General features: G+C 38.1%; 1 protein-coding gene across 5 annotated transcripts in view; it reads left to right on the forward strand.

Annotated features, from left to right (window-relative positions):
- LOC124167817 (protein pellino) overlaps nt 1-22,248 on the forward strand; it is a 255,333-nt gene that overhangs the window by 216,453 nt on the left and 16,632 nt on the right. For all 5 annotated transcript variants that reach the window (XM_046545854.1, XM_046545856.1, XM_046545853.1 and 2 more), the window contains one exon: nt 9,252-9,350. In XM_046545854.1, coding sequence (XP_046401810.1) covers nt 9,252-9,350 — 99 coding nt within the window. The remainder of the gene's footprint in view (nt 1-9,251; nt 9,351-22,248) is intronic.

Here is a 22,248-nt window from a genome sequence, read left to right on the forward strand (position 1 = left end):
CAAGACAAGGTGTATAGTAAGTTTACTTTAAAACTAGAATATATTGATGAAAATAAGCCCAGTACCATTCTAACTAAATTGTTATGTTGCTAGAAAGAGGTAGCAAATAACACCTCATGCTCACCGTGGAAGTGAAATGCATCCCACATCCTTTTAAAATTTTTATATTAGCTTTCGGAAGTCACTTTTACAGGCCTTGTACACGTCACTGCAAATTCTAATTAACGATAGTAACAACATTGAACGTGTAAGGTTACCCTAACAATGGAAACCGGAAGAGTGACGTTGCACATGACTGTTGCAGAAATTCTCAAGAGTATTATTGAAAATTAGGAAATACTAGATTGAAGTTAAAACTCGGAATTGCTGTTCCCGCAAAGCTGCCTAGTGGCAGTTTTTCGCGTACCGCGAATTCTCTTCATCCATGCTTGAACAAGTATGTGTACGTATTCAAATATTAGGTGGAGATGTTTAAACCTGAATCACATGGAAAATTTCTCGTTCAGAGAAATGAGGAAATTTCTTTCCGAACTTTATTTTATTTGTTCTAGGAAGTATTCGTTAGAGACGCGATCGGAGATGAGGTTCATTCAGAAACTTACCAGTTTCCACGAACATTGTTCGTCTTCCCTCTCTCTTTTTCGAGGAAACCAAGTTTTGCTGGAAAGTCGTTGGCCGAAGGAGTTCACTTTCTCGTTGACTTTTGTCGGATAATCTTGACCAAATTTTTAGTACATGTCATATTTTTCTTTTTTATTATATTTTTTCTGTTGTTTGATCAGTTCGTATGAAATGGTACATGTTCTACCTCTAAATCGTCTTCGAAGCTTTAGCGAGGAGTATGATCTCTAGATATGAATGTACGATTACAGGAAGTTTGCGGTTAATTTTATTGAGTCCGTGATTTTGTGCGATAGATTTTTTGTTAGCGTAGTTCCAACTCAAACGCACAGTTAATGGTATTGACATTGAATTTGTATGCACTGTGTAAAAATTTGTTATTCAAAGTAAAGTTGCCGTAAATTATTGCCTCTCGAAGATAAATTTCTCGTTAAAAGCGTGCATTCACTCCCGTGTTAGAAAATGCGAACGTGAAGGGCTAGGAAAATAGTAATTCTGTTAGTTGGTATCGAATGAAAATATTAATTTATAAGAAAAATGTATTTAAGACTCTTGTAAACTCATACTTAATTGTACTTAAATTTTAGGGTTTATCCTTCTTGTGTTTTAACTGCTAAACGATTGAAAAAATCGTAACCAAAAGCTTTAATTGGAATGACGCTGCATCTCTGACTGGAAAAGTACCTTATTAATTACTTTACTTCGGTCTTTCAACATCTAGCTCTGAAATGAAAGCTTTAGTTTTTAAACCTTCGAAAAAATGGGGTGAATCCTGTACACATTTGAATTCATTCAAGTATTTTTGATGGAACTTCCTTAAAAACAACATTTGATTATCATTTATATTGAATACTTAGTCCTGTAGAGTTGTGGCGTTAGAGAAGACCTGTATCGGAAAAGAAAGTGGCTCTGCTTGTATTTTCATCTCGCGCATCATTACAGCATTGCTAATAGTATTCAAGAGTGCGGAGGTATGTTTTCCCGAAATGTCTCTCTATTGGTCGTTATTTTTCTGGGCGAATACCAAACAGCTCCTCTTACATGCCCCTGGGTCAGAAAGTGGGCCATTGAATTGTGGATAGAATCTTGGATGTAAGTGAAAGGTGAAAGAGGGAATTGGGGCTGCGGACGCAATTTTTGGGATCAGTGGGTGGAATGTTTGGACGTGGGCAAATGTATTACGAGGGGGAATGTTCGTAATGGAGCATTTCAGGTAGACTTGATACTAACCCCTGCTCCATGGCATACGTATAAAAGAGGATGTCTGTTTGTCTGTCCGCTATGCGTTTCCATACGGCTGCAGGGATTGCAACCTTAGTTAGTACTTAGGTGCATCTCATGCTCCCAAACCCCGTAGTGCTACTTCTTCTACGACACGTCCTCTACGTCTTTTCCTCATTGCCATTTCTTACGTCATGTCATACAACTTCTGCTTTTGGAAATTCGGCCGGTTTGGTACACTTCTTGTCTGTAAAAGAGGAAACATAAAAATCTTATATGACCATGAAATCCAAGTTTCCCCCTTCTTCTTCCCGTGCTACGCCGGGTGGCCCGCTAGTTTTCTATAATGTAGGCCTCTCTGGGGATTCAGCTGACGTACTGAGGTATCAAAATCAGGATGAGGCTGACACTACAACATCGAGGTTTTAATTTGAGGGATTACGCCTTTTTGGGTTGTAGTGTCGGAGCCGTTAGAAGTATTTATTATTGGAAGTTCTCCATGGTTGATATTAAAATGTTATCCCACAAGTCACCCCAATAGGCCTTTGGCGGCAGGTGTTAGGAGAGCAGCAATTCACTTGTATTTCTAGCAAAAAAACTTACGGTGTGCGTCAGTATGGTGGATTGTCTTCGACCTAATATTCATTATGTATTATCCTTCATTGTTCGCGAGAGTAACGGGTTCCCAAAGCGAAATATCCCTCTTGTTATATCGTTTCTGTTAAAAACCTGGAGATATAGTGTGGTTCTAAGATGATGGACTCCTTGTCACTCTGAAAGGTTAATTGCTAAATCAATATAAGCGATGAAAGGTGTTGATCTTAATTATGTTCTCCTCGTAGGAGATGGGAGGAACTTAAATGGTCGTTGAGGGATAGGTGCGGGAAGGTTTGGACATGGCTAGCGAGACTAGGTGTCGTTAAATGAGATGAAGAGGAAAAACACGGTATGGCTAGAGTGCATAAGAATTGATAATGGATGTGATAGAGGAAACGTTTGTTCGGTGAACTTGTATCAGGATTTCAGAGGATTGGGTGTATGGAAGTGGTGTGTAAAAGTAGGCTGTGTGTGCACTCAAAAAAGCTACAGGAGACTTTAAGGCCGAGGGAGTTGAGGCATAGATTTGTCTATTTTTCGATACAACAATGGTAGTGCCACAAGAGAAATGAGTCATTGTTTTTAGCTAGCATAATAGCAATGATATTATTTTGATTCGGTATTTGTTTTTTGCACTTGTATTGAGTGAATAATGTTTTTGTATGGTGTGAGGTTGCCATTAGTGGTAAAAAAAATAAATCAATACAATTTACGGGTTGTAGAAATTTAATTTAAGTATAATGGACCGTTGTCTTTGTTCATGAAGACGATAATTTTGAAATTCCGCAAGGCTTCTTGTACTTGACTGTATGAATTAAGACAATAATGTCTTCGGAATTGATTCGAAATGTAGAGCCTTTTACTCGGTGAGACTTGACTAAATACGGCTTTCTGGAGCACGGATTTTAATTTGCCGTTTTTATTTCGATACTCTGAACGCGATATGATGTTCCAATGTTGAGAGTCTCATTGGAGTTCTATTGGAAATATTGTTGAATGTTTGATGCTTCCTCGAACTCGGATTCTAGCAGTGCCATGCTATAGCGGCCCCCCCAATCTCACGTTCGAGGAAGCTTCACTGTAATATATTTTACCATGTTTTTCACGGTCTTAAATCAATTTGTACCCACATGGTGCTAATTCATTTAGGAATTTTTTGTCTGTGTCCTTTCGTCTTGTTTTCCTGACCCAATAATTTCAGGGATTCCCTGGAATTGCACCGCAGGATACCGTTGCGAGTGCTTTTCTTCGCTTCTACTCGTGCTATTTTCCCAACAAAAGAAGCCTGATGAGTGAAGGTTCTAGGTTAACTGCCTTGTGATTGTTTAAAATCAAGATTCCCCATTCACAGCATGAAAACAGTGTTGAGAGCAGTTGGTCTTCGTTAGCTTGTATTGATGTGTTTCCTGAGTCCTTATCTTCATCGCCGTCAAAATGAGCCATAGTGTTTTGCTTGGAAATTGATTATAGGGGTTTTTATTATACGCCTGATACTAGGATGTTTTTTTTCCTTTTATTGCTCATTCCTCGTGGGAAAGGTCTCTGGCCGCTTGTTGAGTCCGGGTTTATTTTCTATCGTTATATTTGTTTGCGTTACCAAGGAAATTCTGTTCATCAGGTTGGATAAACGTAACCTATTTGTATAATTACGGAGCGTACTATTTTATATTTTGTGTTGACGCTAAGGTAATTCACTGGAAATCACTTAGATAATTGGTGGATATCGTGGGGCGAGAATATGTTTTTATCACTTCCTTAGTTTTTTCGTCTCTGGGATACCTACGTATGGGACGTTGAACGATAAAGTGATTTCTTTACTGAAATTCTTTAGTAAAAAGGGCATAAAGTTATTTGTTGCTAACGCATTTTTTAATGTTTTATTGTAATTTCTTAGTTTGTGAATTTGATTGCCTATAATGGGTGAAAATATTTTTCGACTTGAATTTGGAAGGGAAAATAGGCATAAAAGATTTTTTTTATAATCACGTCATATTTATGGAGTGATAATTATTCGTGACTGAAAATGTAATAGCTATCATGTAATACTATAATATTTTTATTAGGAATGACTTCGCATTTAATGAATCTATTTTTTGCTGTGGGCGCACGTCCTTATCAATAGGTTTTTGATGATTGTTCCTCCGATAACATTGTTCCTCCGATGTGTCACCCAAGTTTTATCAAAGGATATGAGTCAGTAATACGGGATACTAATCATTGGAAATATAACATGCTGATCACACTGGTATTTCTTTCCTTCGATGTAAAGTCCCAAGTCGCGCCATGGGATTCTTTTCTCAGGCATTATTACGTGCATGGAAGGAGAAGAACAGATGGGGTGAGTTTGTGGGTTTGAGGGCAGTGTTATGCTTCATTTGAGCGTAAAACTTAGTATTACTCGGTCTTGTGGTGTCACATTTTGGTTGCTCACTGGTTAAAAGCCTTGCTATCGAGTTCGACTGCGTTTGGAAATCAATGGAATATTCCTCGAATGGGTGAAAGATAGAATTGAAATAAAAAATTATGTCTACTTCAGATAATGTGAGTCAACTCGCTGGTGTTTGACATATATTCAAACAGCAGTGTGTAAACTTTCGAATTAGTTCAAGATTCCTGGAGAAATCCCCTTCAAAATGGAACAGTGATTTAAGGTGCATTTATGACTTTATCTCTTTCATCTTGTTCTCTTATCTTGGGAGGTCTCTGATGAATATTTATTTATATGATATATATTTTACGTTGAAGTATAAGTCTCGATTTATTAATAAAATATCAGTGCCATTCCAACTGAGCGATTAGTTTTAACAAATAATGTTTTATATTTTAAATCATATCCTCTATCAGAGGTTTTAATGTGTCTTAAATATAGTTATATTAACAGCTTGTCATGGGAGAAAAAAATTATGTTTTTCATGACAATAACACCGGGTTGTTGAAACCGATCGAGGTTGTACCGCATGCAACTCTATGGAATAGGCAAAGTATATGTATTCAACAATGACTTCACGTTTTAAACCTAATCATGGTCTTTATATTTTCAGGTTATATTTAGTTTACCCTTGTCGATATTTTTCAATATCTCACATTTACAAAAATACACACGCTTTCGATCCCTGGGTGGGGCCTTTTCCGCCCACTCTGAAAGTTCTTGCAATTTTTGTCCGCCGTTTTATCCTTAAGGATCGTATTTTAGGTGATATCAGGCTTACTTAAGTTGAATCCTAGGGATACCAAACAGTTCTTGGCTCCCAGGCTCTCTGTTTCTAGGTGTGGATTAGTGGCTGCTACAATGACGTTGGTGCCATTATAAGCTTCTCCGCGCTGTTCAAATTCCTCATTATCATCAATTTTTTGGCTCCCAAATACCTCCAAAAAGTAGAGGCATAGAGGCGTTTGCAACACTGTAATATATATAGAAAATTTGATGTTTTGACAATGTTTCCTAGGTTTTCAAACGATTTTAGAGGGAGCCTATGTATAATTTTAGTCGTATCTCGTGTCGTTCATCCTAAACATTTTTATGAATTAGTCAGTGGTCGAATGTGGGTTTTATTTTATAAGGACACGAGAAAATGCCGAGGAGAAGTTTTTAAATTTTAAGAAAGCATAAATTGTTCACATGGGTTTGCTGTACTTGACCTGAAAGTTTCTAGATAATTTCGTACGCTTTAAAAGAATAATACGTTACGGAAAAGACCGGTCGAGCTGGAGCGAAGCGTTCCCTTAAAGAACACTTTGATGAAGTGAATTCGTGCGATTGTTAGCCCGCAAACATTCCTCAATGCTGCCCGCGGGGGAATAGTGGGCCGCTGTGGCTCGCGTGACTGTGAAGCCCTTGTTGGCGGTGCACTTTCCTTTCCTCCGACCCGGGGTTGCATCTTCTCGTCGGAATCTCCGCCCCCGTGGCCCCGAGTTATTTCGCGGGGCCGAGGGTGGGGTAATTAGTGGCGCGAGCATTTGAAGGCCTTCGCCCCCGTCGGCAAGCGGGTGGGAGAAGGTTCGTAATCCTCTTATGCCACTCGCTCCCCCGCTCTTTGGCGAATCCCTCTTACTGCCTTCCCGTCTTTCTCTCCTGCCCCGTCACTGCTCTGTCGATAAGAACTTATGGCGGTTGCCTACCATCTAATGCCAAGAGGATCGAGGTATCTTAGGCCGCTCTTTTGTTGAGATGGCAGTTCGAGGATGGTCTTCGAGGAGGATGAAATCTGGGTTCTCTGCATCGCAACATTTTATAATTGCTACGGCGCGGCGTAGATACATGGAGGATTCCGCAGAGTTAAATATATTTTGGAGATAATATTGGAGTTCCTTACTGAACTTTTTTTTTATCAACTTTCCGTTTTCTACTATGGGCATAAAATATGAGATGAATATGAACCCCAACACTTTTACCATTGTTTGGAAACCTTGGTTATGTTTTTAGGAGGCGAATACGAGCGAGGTAAATATCTTTATCTGATTCCCATATGTGTTTAGATAAAAAAATTAATAATTTGTATGGAAAATGTGATAATTTTTCTAAATGTATATTTTGATTCGGCCTTGAGTTTTCTGTAATGCATGGGGTCAGTCTCGGATGTCGTTTGAAGATTTTCTCTTGTTATTCTTTGCCGGAAGTATAAATTTATTCTTTAAACTTTAATCCAATTGGTGGAAACATATTGTATGTTCATTTCATTTTTTGTCACTTGTATTGGAAGTTGAATTACTGTTGAAAAATATCATCAATTAATAATTGTGATGTTGGATTAATAAAGGAAGCTAATTTCGATAATTTAGCTGAAAATTATTATTGCTCATTTGAGTGCATTGAAACTAAGTGAACGCTAAGTAATGAGTTGGATAATTGCGTTCGATAACACGTTTTTCCTCGAAGTTGAGGCCGTGAGTAAAATATATTTGGGAAATTTTGCACTTTTCTTTCTCTCATTCAATACGGAGGAGTTAAAAATTGTCTGAAATAGCTCAGAATTTTGTTTTGCGAGCGTTCATTTGTTAAGCGTTAACGCTTATGATAGTACTTGATTTGGCTTTTCATGTTATTGTAAGTACCGTTAATCTCGGAGAATTAAAGTAGCCTAAGGGAAACACCACATCTCCAGCATTTAAATCTTAGTTTCGCAGCGCTTAAGAGAATCTAAGTCACCGCTATCCTATGTACGATTCCAAATGCATAATTTTTTATCGGAAGAGCCCTTTCCTGTGTATGCAAATTTCGCCAATCCGGAATTCACGGGATAGAAAATTATCACGTGGCCTAGATTTTTGTCTGAGATTGCTCTGGATCGAACATTCCTTTTAAGGGGCTCTTTGAAAGGGCCAGTCATGACTCTTAATTGAACGTTGGGTTTTAAGAATGGCGTTCGAAACTGGTTGGATATCACAAAAGAGTGTTGGATCGCTCTCGATCATTTTCTGGCGGAGACATTACCCTTGTTTTTTTGATGAACCCCCAGCCGGCCTGTGTTTGCTCCTCGTTATCCGTGTTTGTAGAAATGTGAGTATTGGAATCTGGGCCATACAAAGCATTCTTCAGTCTTATTTCCCATGGGGTTAGCTGCGAAGTTCAGTGGTGGCTCTAGCTTCGGCTGACGCCCTTAATAGTTAAAACTCTAAAGCGCCACGCTGGTATCGCACTTTCCTAATGATAAACTGCTGAATGAATGATGGACCATAACATTTGGAAACATTTATTTCTATAGTGAATAACAGCGTTCTCTTTTTTTTACATATTGTTATTCCAAGGTGTTAATAATTCGAATTTTCTTGACGATAATCATAGTTTTTAAGTTAAGCGAGTATTTTGTTAAGGCTCTTGCGATTCGAATCCGAAGCAGCGTGTCATTTCTAGTATCCTAATATCGTTTCTAAAAAATAATATTGTTCATGTTCTTGAGTTAAACATTAATTTTAGGTACGCGAAGTAATAGTGCCTCTTAATTATGTTTATAAAAAAATGTGAATTTATTATTGTAGGTGCTTGTGTAATATGCTTGCGTTAATGAGAATTACGTACTCCCTAATAAGTATTTTATGAGAATATCCAACTTGGGGTGAAAATTTAGTTACTTTTGCTCTCGAAGAAAAATCTTTGTTAAATCATATAATTTTCTTAAATTTATCTCGTTGATGTGTTCCGTTGTTTCGGGCGTGATTGCGTGGAATTTACCTTTCATTTTAACATAATAGGAATATGTTTTTCCTTGTAGATTTATTACAAAGCTTTATTACGACCTAGGTTTTGACAGTGATTGTCATTAGGAACTTTGGTAATGGAAGACATTGGATTTATAGGTACTCAAACTAGGGAAAGTTTCGTGAAAAATCCATGCGGAAAACAAAGGTATTCTTAATATTTAGAATATTCAAATAGAGCTTAATTATAACATTTTTTTTGTCTCGTGTTCTGTACTTAATAGCTTACTTGCTGTATCCTGGGTATGAAATGCTCTAAAAAGGTTTTCACCTTGCTCGTGATAGTTGCATAATTGCTAAGGGCCTGCTGTTTAGACGATTCCTCATTTTATCTTACTCCCATCAATTCTCTATTTTATATGTGTTCATAGTACTTTACCGTGTATCTCCATGTATTCACTTTTCTTTTCAATCAATTTAAACTTAAATTTAAAATTGTCCTCCTTATTTTAGCTTTTCATTTTTAGGTATTGACGTGCAGGGATGTGTTGAGCAAACACTTACTTTGACGATGGTATGTGCGAATTATGTCAATTGATCCCATTAGTTATCGTGATTTTTTTTTCATCTTGTGTCATTCGCCAAGGTTTAACCTCTACATTTGTTTTGTCTTCCAGGTTGAAGGTGAAACGAACATCCTGTTAGACGGCACCCTGATTGATCTCTGTGGTGCTACGTTGTTATGGCGATCCGCGGAAGGACTTGCGAAATCTCCGGTAAGAGCTTTTTCTTATTCCTTTTCCTTTCTTATTTATTCTCAGACAAATTATATGTGTGGGTTTGAAAATCAGAGCATGATCAAAGATCTACAGGGAAATTTCCCTAAGTTATCTCCTCTTTTTTCAGCACAACTCATTTTCCTAACTAAGGTGATAGCGATAAAATGCGTAGCTGAAATATCGTTCGTTCGGTGGTTTGCAGTGGGATTGTCAAGCATCTTCGAAGCTTCATGCCTACTCCCTCATTCTGCCATCATCGTCTGATCGTAGCTTTCTTGCATTAGCTGAAAATCTGAATGATAAAGTGCTCTATTAATTTTACCAAATTTCGTAACTTGGAATCTACGTCGCAGTTTCAAAAAAAATAATTCTTGTCGTGGTATGATGTTGGAAAGTATTCTTTGGTGTACACTTTTTTATAGCGTTTAGTATGGTCGTTGGTGTCAGTCTAAGAAAGTAATTACTTCATTCTTCTCACTCTTTACGAATTTGTAAATGTTTGGTCTGTGGCATTATTGTTCACTCTTACGTGTGTGAACATGTTGGTTCTATCTTTTTGTGGCGATTTTTGTGTGCCAGGATTGGTGTTCTCAGATTTTTTCGGTTTTGATTCCACATATCTTACTCTCGGAGCCAATAAATAAGGTAATGGCTATGAAGAAGGTGTAATTTCAAAGTGTGTTGCGGAATTAAATACAATATGCTTACGATGTCATTATTATCCCAAAGAAATTACTAACATTTTGGTTTGAGTTCTGCAAATATTTGAAATACTGGCTGCTTGTTTGAAGCATCCATGAGGAATTCCAAAGAAAGTCCTCGGTAGTTAACTTTAATCCTGGGGTATTTGAATCTAAACCATGTACTCATTTCTTTCTTATATTCAGTTTTTCCCTCGAATTCATGGAAGCAAAAAATATTCGTATATCCTTCTAGTTTCTTTATTAAATTTTTGAGCTGGAAGCACTGCGATAACCTTTCTACCGGTATTGACTGCCGGAACTGAGATGTTATATCAAAAGTTTGAAGGCTTCGAAGATACACTGCACATTGACAAATAATCTGATAATTTCTTTTCATTATAAAAGGAAAAGCTCTCGTAATTGGAGTTCATAATATAACCGGTATCGTGTACGGAAAATTTGTCGTATAATGTGCCTGCTAGTGCACAGAAATCTGGATAGAAATCATAAAACACATTTTAATTTCATTTAAATACTGAAAGCATTCATTTTTTATGTGTCATAATTTAGCTAAATATATTCCAAATTAAAATAAAGTTTATTAAAATAATATAAAAACTGTTAAAATATATATCCTGTTGATTTGGTGCGTACTTAAATGGCATTCTTAGTGGCCCCTTTGAGATTTTGTCCTTCATACGCCAGATTCCCGCTTAGCTAAGGTGTGACTAGATTTGCTTGGGGCATCATTATTCAGAAAAAATACATTCGCCATCCTCCTTTGGCTAATATGTATGTTAATGGTTCCTCATGACATTTTCGTCCTAAATTTCGGCTTGATTCCATGTCAGTTTGGCATTTATTCCTTGTTATAAAAAACCCAGTTCAAATTTGGAAGTTTCAGTCCTTCACACATCTCCGTCGAACTGCCCCGGGAGCGAAATACTGACATCATAGTTCACGTGCCTCGTATTTCGTTATTTGACCGGCGAAGCGGAACTGCTTCTTTATTTTCAGCGTGACATTCTTGCGAGTGGGGAAAATGGGATTTTTCGAATAAAATGATTTTGCTCGGATGGCGTAAGATGCGAACGGCGCTTCCGGGAGCCGCTGTCAGAAGTTTTGAAGGGCAGCGCGGTGATCGTAATATCCACGTGGAGTAGAAAGAAAAATATCATTTTTCGGGCTCACATTTCCGCAGCGGATATGGATGTGCGAGTACTCGAACGGAACGAAGTGAGTTATCCTGTATGGGGAGATGGTTGGCTAATGGAAAATCTTTTTGCGAATATGCCCGCGAATTGTTTTCTGAGCCTTAACAACCAGTTCGTGATAATGTAGGCTTGATTTGATGGATGGTTGGTTATTTTAGAATGCCAAACTGAAGTATTTTGGAGTTTAAAGTTAGAGAGAAATCTTGATATGGCTTTGCACAGTTTACGGTATTGGGGACAAGTAGTGTCTATTTTCTATTTTTCGATTATATCATAGGTAGAAGTCGGTTATATCGTAGGTAGAAGGGTAGTATCGCCGGGATAACGTTTGCGATTTTTGTATCCAACTGAGAAACTCATCACATTCCTTCGATGAATTTAACTGCCCCCATATATTATCTGTTGTAGGTTAAGGAGGGGCGTTGTCCCTTTCTTCTAGGATCAACTCTTTTACCTAGGCGAGTTCATTTGTCCAGTGCACCTCGGAATTCCATTTCTGCATAGAGACGCTGAATTAGTCGGTCTCTTACATTTTCCTTACACTTTCCATTCCTCTTGCACATTTCGCATCTCCAATTCTGTGTTTCGAGATGAGGTCGTAAGCTTTCGCAAATATTAGTGATTTGTTTGGTGAGCTTGTGCGATTGGTCAAAACCATGTATGATAATTTTGATCATCAATGGGACTGCGACTTGAGCGTGTTTTTTTCGAAGTTGTTGATTAGATTGCAGACACCATCCTCTCAATTTTCGATTGCCGATGTTCTTATCGATGCCGATACTGAATTATTATTGACTTATACTGGTGGTTAATCATGAGCAATAATAATTAGTCGAAAACAATTATTGCAATGGGAGGCATTTGATCAAAAATATTATCTATAACCACTATCCACGAAGTCAAAGGCAATTGATTCAATCTTAGATTTTGTAACGCCTATCATATACATGGGAATCAGTCGGTCATTGGCAGTCATCTAGTGTCATTGGCATCAATATGTCCAAGGAAGAAGATTAACGGTTTTTAACTATATTATGTAGCGGTGAATAATAGTGCTGATAAAATCGGTGTAGAATTTAGTCTCTCTTAGAAAAAAGCGAAATCCTCTAGCTTTATAAATACCCCACAAACGGACGGATAGCTCATTCTTTAGTCATATTTTATGCATTATAATTCAAGTAGATATCGAGTGGAAATATTATCGTATCACTCTGGATTTTCACCTGGGGCCCAAAGATGTGACCTTAATCTAGTATCACATCTACCCATACATATATTACGATTTATTGGAGAGTTATCATTTCAATATCGAAATTATGAGTCGATTCCGTAAATGAGGATTATGGTTAACAGAATCCTTATTATAGATATTGTATTTTTGATTAGATACTTCAAGATGTTCCTCGATGAGGGGTATAACACGAAAATATCCCAGGTTGGGCACACGCAGTAAAAGGACCATATGATAAAAAAAACTGGCAAAACTAAATTTTCGGTGGTACCTACCACCTTCCTCGGGGTTTGGTGCAAAAATGAATTCTAATTAAAATAATAGTGGGTTTAGTGGGTTAAATGTATTTCAATTATAAATACGATTTTAGTTTATTTGGCGATCCATTAAATTCTTCCGCCAATTGATTGCTATTACCTCAAGGACGCACCCTTTTCGCCAACGAACATATTGAGTTTCCGCTTCAAATAGGGCACATTTTTGCTTCAGTGATCGTGTATTCTATTTTTATTTAATCCACATATGTTGGTGGTCTACATATTTTTAATGCATTCATCCTTGTGCATCAATTTGCCGGCGTCATGGAACGGGGTGGGTTTGTTGTGCGTTGCTAAGCGGATTTTTTTTGTTTTCGTGTTCCGATGCCCGAGCATGCGCAGTTCCCCATTATCGAGCGTCAGCTGGCTATCAAAACACCAGACGTTGAAGCGCGATGTTCCCTTCCGAAGTCTGTTTTGAATCTTTTTCGATTCCCGGCGATGGCTATCTCGTGTTTTTGAGCATTATAATGCATTAAGATTCATCTCATCACCAAGTTTGCCAATAGTTGCTTGAATAATAGGACAATTATAGCAGGTATTATTAATTATTGTAATTGTATCTATTCGTTGTGAGGTATATGATATTTATTTGTCAAATTAGGATTTTGGCAGTCAACGGAAGATGTTTTCATTCTAAAACTTCGTAGTTATAGAAATTAAAAATCTAAGTACATGAAAGTTAGATTTTTCCCCATTAATCAGGTTCCCTTAAAGTTAAAATGCCATGTAATTTTATTAAATATTGAGTGATCTTGTTCTTGGAAATGAAGTTATACGCTTTCGCTTGTCCTTGTTACGGAATGAACTTTAATTGATGCTGTCTTTTAAGCAGGAAACAATTATTTCAATCTTATTTGTGCATAATGCATGCAAATGTTTCACAAAAAGGAATTTGATGCCTATGTTGTTATTATCGAGGAATCAAATGTATTTAATTGTAATAGGACAGCTTATAACTAAGAATTGCTATTTTTCAGTAATTTTCGTAAAGTTATCTCTCGTTTCGTTAAGTTAGCTATCATATCTCTGTTTCTCGGTGGAAATGGCAGTGGTAGATTGGCGTTGGAGTGTGATTACTGTTTACTGTAAGTTAAGTTTTGATTAGATTTTCTCTTTGCTTTATTCGCGTTGAGCTTTCAATTTGGCCGGGTTCATTTCCTGCGGACGTAATATCTTTTATTCATCCATCCATGGCCTTTTTCCTCGAGACTCATACACTTCCTCAAATTATTAATTATTAGTCAGTCGTCCGGCCTCAAACACACTCCTTTTTCCTTATTCCTTCCCATCACTCGCTAATGAGTTTAAGTCACATGAGTATTTAATAGTCATTGCGGCGTCAAGGCGTGATAGCTAATATTACATTCAACTATTTATCTAACTTCATCCTATCTCATATTCTCTCCGAACTCAATGTTGGAACACATAAATTTCTTTCAAACTCTAAGAAATGAAGTGGATAATTGATGGATATTGACAGCGTCTGTAGGCTAACGTCGTGAGCACTGACTGCCAGACTATTGCATCTATTAAGCTTTTGAAAGGGTAGAAGAGCATACACGACCGTTCACTGAAAATGACGCCAATGTTGCTGCAATTACCAAACTAGACTAATAGTCGTGGCTAATCGTAAATCTATGTTTATGGTTTACGAATTAACTTTATGGAACATCGGTGTAAGGAATTAAAATTGAGTATGTGCGTTCATCTCTGTTATTTTCTAATCTGTTCTATACCTTGATAATGATGGAGCAATAACAAAACTAAGGTCAGTTTTAATAAATATTCTGTATGGAACGTGCGCACTTAATTTTATTCCCCGTACATCTGTGTTTTCACCGAGCGACTTAACATAAATCTATGTTTACACTTTGAAGTTAATTGGTCAAAAAATATATTGGTGTGGGTAAAACAGAATAAGTGCAAAAGATATTCTCTAATGCACTAGTTGTACGGGAGAGGGAAAAGGGGTCTTCCACTCTCTCCGAAATTTTCAATATCTGATAGCGCTCATGTCAGGTGAGAGCGAAGTTTCTCCTTTAAGATCGAAAGTTCTGGAGGTGAATGAAATCGCTTGTCATACGATAGGAAATAATTTTTGAATTGCACGCTTCACTAGATATACAGTTATTTTGACTCTTTTACGTCTTGAATGAATAACTAAAATTTAACTTAAGATAAAAATAACTTAATTTTCATCGAAATTTTGTGGGAAAAGAAAGTATAAATTATTCATTCAAAATGTTCAGCAAATTCCACGAAGTATCACCGGAATCCACTAGCCTTCTTTTATGTCTCTCCAAGAGAAAGGTATTTAAGTCATGGGTCACTTTTTGGTTTAATCTGCCAAATTTCAAGCTCCGCGACCACGAGTGAACGTATGAGAAAACAAGTGCCGTTCCCACCAAACATGTGTGTCTCTGAGATGAGTTGCATGTTGCTTCGTCGCTTCGGAGGCGTTCGTGATCCCGCGCACCCTCTGCTGTCGCCGCCCGTGCAGTTTGCATTATATAGCTTCTCTTTAAAAACTTCGACGGGTCCTCTGCTCGCCCGTTAGTCGGCGTCTACGTGACCATCCAGTGCTTTTTTCGAATTCCCTTCGAAGCCGAGAAGGGGGAGACCCATCTGGGGGGCCGACAGTGCTTGGGGGAGTGGAGGGGAATGAGGGGTTGCTGGTGAGACGAAGTGGGAGGTGAAAGGCTGACTGTCTTCGCTTTTACCCCTTTCGGGAGGTTTTTTTCCCTTCTCTCATTTTTTCCCCTCTGGCAGCGCCTGGCGCATCGCCGTCGTTGCCAAGTATTGGCGCCACTCCGGAGAAACCAGAGCAGATCAGCTGGCTTCTCGGGCTGGCTCGCCAGCGCGGTTTGAGGTGGGGGCGGTTGGACACAGGAACAGTGACTTGGTTGGGTTCGGAAGGTTCGCAGTGACTACCTTGTCTGAGAAAATTTTTCCGTCTTTCCTTCCTTGCGTATCAATTCCGAACGCAGTGGAACCTCATAGAACGGGCGTAGACCTCAATGATTCGGCTCTCCGGTGTATCCGAATAAAATATTTAGGCTAATATTCCACGAAAAGTAGAGTGTAAGATTGCACGTTTCGAAGTAAAAATAAACAACGATCATAGTTGTAATTACTTTGGCAATAAAGCGATTACGCGATCGTGCAGCGGTTAAACGTCACGTAAAATTCAAACGAAGGAAAATAGACGATTTATTTGTAAACAAAAACTAAATACATTTCTCCTTTGTACGTAGTTAATTATGGAGTTAGTTGTGCTGATGGTCGATATCATGTTAAATAAATGGTAAGATTTTCTAATACAGTACAGTACTTATTGCTTCCTATTGCTTCCGGTTCACCCGAATTTTTGTTTATCTTGATCATGTCCGGTCCTAGTTAATCCGGATAATATAGGTTCTACTGTATTTATATTGTTATTTTTATTGGACAAAATGCTGTCCGAAGTATTGGATACGTGTAGAGAACACGGGAAACGTATCTCATTTGGAGAGAAAGTCCGCGGAATTCTGCGTGTAGGCTGCCTTGTATACAGGGGGAAAGAGGAAACGATGCGAACCGAATTTCTCGACGGATTGAAATTAACAAATGTAATTGCCGTCCGTGGAAACAAATCTCGGATGCTTTAAAGAAGATATTAATAAGTTCTGATCATATGAATATCTTCGGCATTAACTTTGTTGAATTCCACAATGGATTCAATGGGACTCCTGTGATTGTGGAGTAAATATCCTGAAAAACGTTTTGGAAATATTAAAAGAGGAATATTATATGGTATTGGTATTTACTTTATTTCATGAGATATTTGAGAGACATAATTAAATATTTTATGCGCTTTTAATAGCGTTAAAATACATACAAGCAGCGAAATAAGTTGATGACGGGGAAACCATGGGTACGGAGCTAAACAAACCCAAAAATAAAGACGAGCACTTCGAGGACTTTGCCTCATTATTTTTAAAGAGTTCGGTAATCTGACGGAAAATCGTGTCTTAATGGTAGAAGTAATATTAGGCATTAGGTAACAAAAGTATATCTCTAGAAATGTTTAGGTTATAATGACCCGAGGCCGTTATTATGCCACTTCAGGGGTTCCATTAATTAAGGGTTAACTGGGTATCTTAATTATCAAATCTTTATCGCCGATAACGAGGGAGACCATAATTATGGTGTTCAAATCAGAAGTGGACAATTTTCTGAACTTCTGAGAGGTAACTAATAATTCCAGTTTGCAAAGAGCGAGAACTTCAGTCTACAACGTATAACATCATTGACTTTCATAAGACAGTTCCAAATTCTATGGATCTAGTTATTAATTGCCTTTATTTATTGATCAAAAGATCGTTACGGAGGAAAATAAGATTTCAATTATATACTATTATATATACTATTTGCTAGAGGTTCAAGTATCACGAGTCTGCTATTGATGAAGCCAATTTACAGAAAAAATAGCAATAGGTATAGTTAGGATAAACGAAAAAAATAGCTTTAAAACTTCATATAAAAGAATTAGCGTAGATTAGACACCATTTTGTATTCTTCTGCAGCACTATACCAGCTATACGTCGCTCGTGAAGGATTGAAATCAAGTTGAACTGTTTATGTCTTTCTATATGATTGAACGATGTCTTTGCTGGATTTTGCTTCTCAATTCCTTATTATATCCACGCTATTTTTAGTTCCGAAGCGTCTACTTCCACGACTCACGGTTAGAACTAACAAAACACAGTCGCAAAGCGCACGAAAAAATGGAACATCATTGTACGCATTCCAAATTTTGACAGTAATTATCCCAATTCAACATCGAGCAAATTCCACGCTTATTTTCTCGCCAATTTCACCAGAGTTGCCATGTCAGCCTAGTTTGTTTGCTACTTCCGGGAAAACTACATTTAAGACCCTATCCTGCATTTTTCCATTTTAGCTACCTGTAAAGTGGCTTTAAAACTATAAAATACGCTACTACCCGCCTAAAGAGTGTTCAGCTGCGGGTGAGCATCTACCGCTGTGCCGCTCATTACATAGAAAAAAATAAGCCCTCATCAGGTTAGGAAAAACATGCGAATAATTTCCACGTAGTTTCAATTCTAGCCTTCACAAAGGTGCTCGGTGCTGAAGCACTAGACGTTGTTTTATGACCTTATGTTTCGTCGCTTTGTGAAATTCGGAATAAAGAAAGTGCCGATGGAATGAGAACTCATGCCATGTGGCGTAAGAACAGCCCTAGCTTTTGCATGGGGCGTTGAACATGCTTACGGTTTTGGATGTAAAGATAGTGTATATTCTGTTCTTGACACTCAATTTGGAGTCAAATGTGCAAATACCGCGAAAGCCAAACCTTTCTCTGCCCTTGAGAATTTCCCAGTGAAATCATCAGGAAATCCAGTCACGGGAAAGCTTAAGATCCCGTCTAACGGTGAAGGTCGGAGTCGTTCATTTATTATGGTACTATATTATCTTTGCGTCCGCGTTATTCCCATTTCTTATCGGTGCTGCCGAAGAATAATGAAGATAAAATGCATCGGCCGAGTTATGAGGAAGTTATGAGGAAGTGCTAATGGGAGCGGGAGCAAAAAAGAAGTCTTCTGAAAACCTTAAGGAGAAGAAGAGACAAGTTTGTAGGCCACATTAGCATGAATATTGGCATATGGCGTAATGAAAACAATCTCAGAAGGGCAAGGGACGGTCTCGAATGAGTTGCATAGGTTAGAGGTTATTAAGGAAGTAAAAGAGCGGGAAAACGTCAATATGAAAAGGCTAGAAGATAGGAGAGCGAATGGAGAACTGCGTCAAACCAATCTTAGGATTGTTGACTTCTATGATGATGACGAACCTATCCAAATGCCGAAAAAACGTATTTTCATTCGATTGCCTCATTTCATTGTTTAATTATTTCTCATCAATCATTAGTTCATAGCTATAATAGCTATAAAGAATACGGAATTTAATTATACCATCAATTCGCCGTGAGCATCTAACCTCTTGAATGTGTGAAAAGGACCCTTAGTAAAAATGTGTGTGGTGAAAGTTAACCAGCTGAATTTTCGTGCAGAACTGCCCTCTTCCTTGATTAATTCATATTTTGGAAATTAATAATTTTCTTTGTACAAAACGTGTCCAACAATCTGTTGGCCTTGAAGTAGCTTAGGTTCATTTTTCTGGAACAACCTGTGGAAGCACTCAACAAAACCAGGCGGGTAGAGGTCATGGGCGGTAACAAAGCGAATGATGTCCTTTGTTATTCGCATCACGCAGAAAAACCTGATTGCGAGGGACCAGTTCGCGTTCCTTGCGAGCGGAGTGAGTATAAGAAAGAAATGGTTGGAAAAAGAGTGGCGATTATGGAGTAACTTCGTTGATGGTAGAAAAAGGTCCATGAGAGAATACCGCGAGAGAAGGATGTGGATGATTAAAAATGTCCCCGAAAGACATTGTTCTTCCCGATAGATATTAATTATTTCTTGTATTCTCTAGATTAAAATTAAATAGATACTATACGTTATTTCGTGGCCTACATCAATTTTATTTTTTGGCTGTTTACAAAGTTACCTAATCCAAATGCATTTCTTATGTATTTTTTTAATTTCGTAGATCAATTATAAAATCAATAGTTTCCTTGTCATTAAATGAAGATAAGAGAATAAGAGATGAGGGTCTGCTATAAGAAATTCTCTCATTGCGAATCTGATTATTATAAAGATTGCATTATTTTCTGCTGTTTGATTTGATGTATGACTTCAAACTCATTTGACGATAGGAAGAGGTCCTTGAGAAAAATGCCACGAGAGAAGGCTGTGGTTATTTATATGATTTTCGGTTATAAAAATGGTGTTATGGAAACCCAAATTGAATTTATATGAAGTATTTTTTTTATAAAATACACCATTTTTGCATTTAATGTGTAGAAAAACGACACAATGTTTGTATGCACTACAAAATACTGTCATAAATGTTTTCTCAGGATTGTTGTACTTGTATCAAAATCGCCTCGGTGTTGTAGTACGTGAGAATATATTTTTTTGGCTCTACTACCTCGTATAAATGCATCAAATCATGCTTCAATTGAAACGTTGACGCAGCTGATAATATCTGCTCATTGCTTTGAAAAGTTAAGAACAATCTATGACGGCACGGTGGCTTGGAATTCAGTCATGTTTGTAGACCGCCTTTATCGATAGAATCTCTTGAATAATCAGTATAGGGCTTGATAGTAAGGAGTACTAAGTTTATTTCTGTATATATGATGTAGGTTGAACAGCTTTCCGACCGCAGTCGACATTTCGGAAAGTTTATATTTTAAGTTGCAAGTTATTATTTATTGTTAAGTATTCCTTACGCCGAGACCCACTTATTGAAACCATTACTATAGCCAGTGTACTCCGATAATACTGTTGTTCAGTGGGATGCATTGATTCATCCACTATACATTTTGGTCGTAGTCCCGTAAGTATTTCTCTCGTATTGTTAGGAAAGACTTTCCGGGTGCATCTGCAATGCATTAAGGGAAGTGAGCGGTATAGGTTGGGCTCCTACTGGTAGGGAACAGGCGTCCCACCGCGATCCGTCCTTGCCTTGCTGATGCCGTGAGGGCAGCGTCGCGTGTCATGCCAGTGTTTCCATCCGCGCTCGCCCGTCGTGCAGGGCACGGTTGGCGGCACGCGAGAGGTGTCCCGCCGCGTCTTAGCTCCCCGGTGCGGCTGCCGGTGCATCGATCCGACGGCCGTAATGGACGCCTAATGATGCACTGCTCCCCGTACCGCTTCTTCGACCGGGTACAGGACGCAGTGTTTGTGGCGCATGCAGATTATATCTTGGGAAGTGAGGGAGAAAGATCAGTATGAGGTCGGTTTATAACCCATTTTAAGTTAGGAAAACCCATGATATTTTACATATAAATATATGTGCGTGTAATAATAATATAAGGAATTACGGAATATTGAAATGAATGGTACCTGCACTTTTCCACAATAATGAAATGCGTACGACGCGTTTCGGCTCACGAAGCCATCATATGGTTCAATACCTGTCTTGTGGAAATCAATCGTATCAAATTATTGTGGAAAAGTGGTACTAACTCTTATTTCAATATGTCGAACTTCCACTCTATCACGCCTGATTCGGATGAACTTACATGACGGAATATCACTGCATGCTGCGGTATTACCTTTGCACATGATGCATTGACCTGATGCATACTATAGTGCGTATTGGGAGCCACGGGATCCTTAAAGCCCTCCCGTTATAACACGCCTGCTAGAGGGCCCGTTAGCCATTATTATGTTATTTTATTCATTCGATTAGGGCCATCAGGCGAACTAGTAAGCCAATATAAATTGTTAAAAGAGAAAAGAAAGAGACAGAAGCACATAAAATAAAATGGGTTTGTACAACGCTGTTTTGGAGATGGTAGAAGCCGAAAATTAGGGTATAAAATTTTTGGTCACCCTGTTCAAAAGAGTGACATCTATTGAGTTTTTTTTTTTTTAATTTTTAACCTCTGATTTCCGGCTTGTAGTACCTTCTACATAAATGCTGTTTTGGTCCTCATTCTATTAAATATTGATGTTGTTTTATTAGCGTCTAATAGACTTTAAAAATATTTCAAGTGAATTGTGTTCTCAGGCAGCATGTACAGGGGTGATTTTGCCGAGTTACCCCAAAAGGTTATGAACGTGAATTTGTTCTCACCTTAAACAAAATGTGCCTTCTGTAGGATAACAGATGCGAATGGCACTCCTCGATTTTATGCAACCCTTGTTCACGCTTCAAAGCTCCACACCCACAGGGTTTTAGCGTGTGCCATTTGGCAAGCCTATTATACGTTCAGGGAAGCCATGACGTAGCATTTCTCTTTTCACGCCGTGCCGTGGGAAATTAGTATAGAAAAGTTGTCGATTATATTTTTACTAATTCGAAAACTTAAATTCGTTCGTTAATTTTCGTTCGTTCGCTCACAAATATGACCCCAACATATATTGGGTAATGTCGGTGAGTATATCTATCACCTCTTCAGCAGTTTTGATTGCGCGTTCAATGTACCACAAGGGGATAATTGGCACATCAAGTGTAAAGGGACCAGTATACCCTTTCCATTGTAACTGTTATTCGTTCGTTAATGTGCAAGAGTTGTCAATTAGCAAACTTGTTTCAATGCCTTGTTTTTCGTTGGACCGGTGATTTTTGAACCCAAGTAGTTTTCGAGTAAAAGCGTGACTGGAATGGTAAATATCGCAGTGGCAATATGGCATAATGCTTTTGATAAGGATTCAAGGCTGTCTGGGACTAGTTTCAACACTGTTGAATTTTCCCTAGTCAATAATATTTTTAACTTTGATGTTTCCGAGCTAGTGAATACATGTTTTCTTTTGTGAGCGGAAACTTGAACAGGCGTATGATTTCAAACATTTGATATTCGCGTGCTACTTGTTA

The sequence above is a fragment of the Ischnura elegans genome, chromosome 11 (genome assembly GCF_921293095.1).
Source record: "Ischnura elegans chromosome 11, ioIscEleg1.1, whole genome shotgun sequence".
Lineage (NCBI taxonomy): Eukaryota > Metazoa > Arthropoda > Insecta > Odonata > Coenagrionidae > Ischnura > Ischnura elegans.